This window comes from Triticum aestivum, chromosome 1D, assembly GCF_018294505.1.
Source record: "Triticum aestivum cultivar Chinese Spring chromosome 1D, IWGSC CS RefSeq v2.1, whole genome shotgun sequence".
Taxonomy (NCBI): Eukaryota; Viridiplantae; Streptophyta; class Magnoliopsida; order Poales; family Poaceae; genus Triticum; species Triticum aestivum.
The window spans coordinates 318,318,254-318,324,253 of NC_057796.1; the positions used below are offsets into that span (position 1 = coordinate 318,318,254).

The following is a 6,000-nucleotide window of genomic DNA, read 5'->3' on the forward strand; positions in this document are numbered from 1 at the left end:
ATATTGCTTTCTCACTAAAAAAAAGAGGCTAAATATTGCTTACAACCAATTGGACCTCTACACATGAGCACAGCTACGGCCCTATAGAAATTTCACAAGAAAAAGATGATACAGAGTATTTCCCGTAGAAACCATTTTAGATCATAGAGATGGTGCTACCAAATTCTTATAGGTTGTTTTCCCATCCCCCCATTTTCTAGAACAGCAAAATTCAGATAAAGATGCACCAAACACTTTCTTTATTCCACCACCAGAACAGAAAACGCCCAAACAGAACAGCAAAACTCAGGTAAGGTGCACTTAAATGGTAAGCAGCTTATATGAAGATGTACCATTTGCACTTAACTTCAGAGTTTCTAAAGATTTTCAAAACAATTAACGGATGCGGGCAAGATGATCTAAATCTCCGCAAAAATGACGTTATAAATTTCAATTCTATTTTCAGAGCGCAAAAATAGACAATCACTTGCTGAGATGGTGCCCAAACAATATACTATTTCAGCAAGCATAAAACATACCAACCAATTTCTGTTTAGTCATTTGGATACTTCTAAGTTGGTGAAAAGGGAAATTTTACACTAACTCCACATATGCACCAGATATGTCAACCAGTTTAAACCTTCTCCTGGTTGAGCTCGAAATTTCAAGAACCATAAGTAGCACCAAATCCAGTAAAGTGCTCCAAGATAATGTACAAGATCACAGATCTCCCGAAGTAAAAAAGGTTAGGGCAATTATTCATGTACCAACAATAAAATTCTTTTCTTTTCATCATCATCAGACAACACACCGACCAATATCACTGTTCCCCCACACCCCGTATACCTCCACACTGCGTGCTATCAAGACTAATTCATACACAAGTACTAATTCCTGTCCTACACTATGGTTTGAGCTTTGAATGACAGCTACTTGTTGCGATACCAAAATCTCTGTTGTGAGAGCCCCTCAAGGTAAATGGTGTCGTTTGATAGTAAGCGGATTTCAACTTGTCAGATGACAGCAGGGATAGGACACAGGAATGGTACAGTCAATGCTTCAACGGATGGGGATGGTGTTGTTCAGGTTCAGGCGGGCCTAGATTGAGAAGGAACCTGTGAATCATCTCGAAGCTGGTGAATGTTATAACTGCAGCAGGAGTTGTCCGCAACAGATTTGTGGCGCATCCACGGTAGAACCCAGCTACACCCTCTGCATGATAAACCTTTCTAACACAGTCTATTACCCCTCTGTATCTCGCCTCGGAGTGTGCTCCTTGCTCTTGCAACCTTGATCGAACAACCTGTAATTATTATCAGGAGTGAAAATAGTCTGAGATATATAACCAAACTAAGAATATTGAGAGTATATTCATTTAACAAGTAACAAGAGTAGAGTAGATCATAATTGCAGAGGATTGACTTAATACCTCATGAGGATATGTTAAGGTTGACGCAGCTAGTTTTGCCAGAGATGAAGCAACAGCGACGTCACCAAAGCTTAATGCTTCAACGGTAGTGTTATCTGTGAAAACAAGATGCTGTCATACGCAGAGCTACTAAGCAGGCCATCCAATATGGCCTCTACAAATTTAGCAGCCATGATCATCCAGAAACATTTCTCTGTGGAAAAACATTTGCTGAGAGTAATACCTCGCTCAGCCAGGTAAGCTTTTATCTTCTCGTATACAGGGAACTGAATGGCAACATGAGTGATACCAGCCAAGGCAGGGACGAGTCCACTTTTGGAATATAAAAAATCAGCAAGCATATCAAAACATAGAAATCTTGAGTCACCAGCATGGCTAAAAGTTGTTCACAATAGGTTTCCATCATTCCGTCAAAAGTTACCTGTATAGTCCACGGATGCCTTCCTCATGTGCTATTCTCGTCAATGCAGCAACCGTGCCTTTGTATGGGATCGTCGCACCAGCTCTTACTCCTTGGGTCTACAAAACAAAACATAAAGCTGTTGTTGACAGGAATCCTGGTATCTACTGGGATCATATTTCTTGGAATAATGCTAGGTATGACCACTGAATACAAGAGACCCGAAAAGTTTACCATATTCAAAAGCATGCTAGCTAAAGATGGTTCCCTTGCAAGCTGGATGTATCTAATTACGTACAAAATTGCCCAGACATTTTGAACAATCGCATACTCATTGGCGAATGAAGTATTTCAGGAACAGAAATTTCTAACTACAGTTATGTTGTATCATCTCTAATACTGCTCAGGACAAGGCATGAATCATATCATACCTGAAATCTTGTCTTGACAACCCAAAGTGGATTTGTTGCTATTGTAGTTGCAGCTCCAGCACATGATGCAGCCATAACATTTGCCCCTAGAGAGAGTTGATGGCTTCCTTCTACAATATTAATGTAAGGTATGACTTGAGAACTGATATGACATGATCCTATGGAAGGTTACAACATCACAAAACAATACCATTGGAAGGTTAAAGCACTAACCGCTGGAAGCAAGCATGCTTTTAAGCTGCTCGTATACAGTAAAGTAGACCTGCCCATTCATACAGGAACAGTTAGCTCTACAACAGCATGGAAGAAAAACATAACAGTGATTGTTGTTAGAAAAGATAGGGGCAAATACTCACTGCCCAGTTAGGCAAAAGCGCCAGAATAGTCGGGGAAAGACCACGATACAATCCCCGAAAGCCTTCCCGTCTAGCAATCTGTTCTAAGCTCCCAATGATGACACTACCTAGTCAATATATAACAGAGAATCCTGTCAAAAAAGATAGAAGAGAGAACTGATGATGTAATAAACCTCAGCTTTCTAAGCCATCCTAAAATATAAGCAATAACAATATGTTGGTACAACAGGACGTAACGGTCTAATGGAAGCCCAGCACACATTTGTATACACATGAAGTGTGCTAATAATCAGATTTCTAGATGCAAAGTCAATAGCAATGAGCATTAAGAATGGACATCATCCATGCACACATCACTTTCTCCACATGCATGGGATTTGCTGATGGCTTTCTCCTGGAGTATCATTGGGCAAAGCTATGCCCAAAAGCATCACCGCAGCGTACTTGAAGTGAAAAACATTTTATTTTATTTCCATTCACCACATGCATGAGCATAAGTTCTAAAATGTAATTGTAAGCTCAGCACATCTCTAATAATCCCTGGAACATCAGGCTTAGAAATATTATTACGCTCTAGTGTTCTGTGCACAACTAAGGTTCATAGATAACTTATTCCCATCTAAAATAACCAATACATATTTTTAGAAGGTGCTGCCAAGAAAAATAGCCAATACATATTGGGTGTGGAATGGGAGCATACAGTGTAACTAGGTGCAACCGTGCAAAGGAACTCCACACATTGCACAAAAACACGTAGATGAGATCAGTTACACCCACTCAGCCACCCCACAGACCATCTTTCATGTTCTTACGCGTCCAGATGTTTTCCGATAATGCAGCCTTCACCATTCTTCTTTCACGATATTCTCCTGTAATTAGCTGCATCTTTGAACCTTCTGCTCATCCAAACCCTCAGAGGAGACATTTTCAACTGATTCTACTGAAGAGGGCAGATGGCAGCGTGGTCTCTTCAATTGCTATTATTTACATTCTTTCCTTATTTCACTTTTAGCAAAACAACAACAACAACAAAGCCTTTAGTCCCAAACAAGTTGGGGTAGGCTAGAGGTGAAACCCATAAGATCTCACGACCACTCATGGCTCTGGCACATGGATAGCAAGCTTCCACGCACCCCTGTCCATAGCTAGTTCTTTGGTGATACTCCAATCCTTCAGGTCTCCTTTAGCAAACAACTTATATTTTTTGGCAGATGGTGTCTAGAACATGTTGTTCCATTTTGTCAGAAAGACTTCGAAGTCCACTGCTTACAGGACAAGAAATTGTTGTGTTCTTCAGTATTGTTCAAAATCAAAGTAATACTGGAATTTAAACTTATTTGCTAGTGAGATCTTCCTTAATCCCTAATGAGAAGACTTATTAAGGGGCAAAGCGCAACCAGATTGGCAGTAGATTCGTGACTCATGAGAGAAAAAAGAAACTAGATGACATTGAAGGATTGCGCAACGAAATCGTGGGAGATTGGAAAAGAGGTCGGGGTAGGACAGCTAAGCCTAGATTGATCTCCCAAGCATTTGTTTTACCTGGCAATCACTGAATACTACCACAAACATATTCAGCACTAAAGCAATCTATCAGCAGATAATGGCCACATTACAGCTGGTTGTTCGTGCGTGTTCTCCATGCTTTTCACATGCAAGAACAAATGCATGCATTATGCATATCCCTTTCCACTCAACATGCAAGATTTCATAGGTCACGCAATCTCAGATCACCAGATGATGCCTCCCATATGATTCAAGTAATTCTAATAAGTGACGATTACGCAAGACACGAACCTGTAAGAAGGCCGAGGATGACATAACTGATCCAACAAGCGATTCAAACCATTATAACATTTACAGTCAGATGTGTATTCTATTGCTGAAAAGGATTCTCTCTCAACTCCCTAACTTTTGGACTGTGAAAAGACACCACAAACTAATACTACACGACATCCCCTCCATGCAGACACTCTGCTCTCACCAGTGGATGCATTCAAGCCCAGCATCAAAACTTTGTACTGAAAGTGGGTTCATGTAGTGTTCTAACACTATGGCCGTAAACTGAAGCAAAAACTGCAATAGTTCATCCGAAGAAATGCTCACCTCCAGCTGTGCCAGGGGCTAGCTTGGGCCAGCCGTGCACCTGGAACCTCGTCTTGATCACATCGAGCGGGCACACGAAGGTCGCCGCTATCACACCTGCGCACAAGCCCCAAATCCAGCAATTACTTCCCACACATACGAATACACCCCCAAGCCGAACAACACACTAGACCGAAATGGAGAGAGCTGTCGCCACAAATTACCGGCGGAGGCGCCCGCGACGGCGTTGGAGAGGGCGCTGCGGGCGGAGGTGGCGGGATGGTGGTGGTGGTGCGAAGAGGACGCGGCTGCCGGCGGCCCCGACGCCGTCACCGGCGAGGTCGCGACGTCCCCCGGCATGTCGCGCGCCTCCCCGATCTGCGCCAGCGGTGCGGGGCCTCCCCCTGAGGCAACAGAAGCGCGGCGCTAGAGCGTCAACGACGGCGGCGCCTGGCCTGATCACATCAGCGGCGGGGTCGCCGGCGGGCGGGGCGGGCGGGGCGGGCGGGGGCGGAGGTGGCGCCTAGGGTTGTGGTTTGGGATCTGGGCAGCGGGAGCGGGAGCGGGGATGGGCGCAGGGAGGGACGGGGAATTCGTAAGCTGCTCTATTCCTTCCTCCGCTGCTCGTCCGCTTGCGCTTCTCGTATGATATCCTCCTCCCTCCTGCAGGCGAGGCGAGGCGAGGCGGAGGTGAACATGCCCCGGGCCGGGCGGGCCCCAGTGGGTGGAGCGGGGCCCGTAAGCGAGGTCCTCACACACTGACGAGTGGGCCTAGGTTATTCGTTCGGGCCCGCATGTCATGTACTACTCGAATGGACGGGGTTGGTTCTTTCCTTGCATGAACACGTTGCTCTGGATTCTCGCCGCCGGCGGGCACGTGCCGCTGCTGTGGCTGGCCCGCGGGCCCATACGGACTCAAATGGCTGCGTGTGTGGCGGGACCCAAGTGTCATTGGTACTAGCCCCGCATTTTTGGGAACAATCGTGTACGTCCCGTGTAGCACTTGTTCGTTTAACCATTTTTTTAGTGAAACTTGTTCGCTTGTTAGTAATATTTTTATTTTCAGAGAACTTGTTCGTTTACTCCTGTGCTGCTTCGGCTTTTCGCGAGACAAGGCCACGTCTCCCATTCAAACCCATCCGCTGCCACGTCACCGTCTTATGGGCCCAGCGTAGCAATGGCCCTGTGCCATGGACAGCGGACGCGCATGTGGTAGCTAAGCGTTGCCGGCGGCTGGGTCCACGGCGATGTCCGGTCGCCGCTTACTGGTGGCGTGGCGCAATGCTGCCCATCGGTCGCGGAGAGCCGGGACTGACCGGA

At 45.6% G+C, this 6,000-nt stretch overlaps 1 protein-coding gene across 1 annotated transcript; it reads right to left on the reverse strand.

Moving 5' to 3' along the window:
- Positions 1-708: 708 nt before the first annotated feature.
- Positions 709-5,355, reverse strand: LOC123181742 (nicotinamide adenine dinucleotide transporter 1, chloroplastic). The gene is made up of 9 exons (XM_044594073.1): positions 4,905-5,355; positions 4,702-4,797; positions 2,596-2,702; positions 2,453-2,501; positions 2,240-2,349; positions 1,830-1,927; positions 1,632-1,720; positions 1,409-1,503; positions 709-1,282 (listed from the first exon to the last, which is right to left on the reverse strand). Exons 1-9 carry the CDS (start codon positions 5,038-5,040, stop codon positions 1,031-1,033), a joined length of 1,032 nt encoding a protein of 343 aa, XP_044450008.1. The 5' UTR covers positions 5,041-5,355; the 3' UTR covers positions 709-1,030.
- Positions 5,356-6,000: the final 645 nt, after the last annotated feature.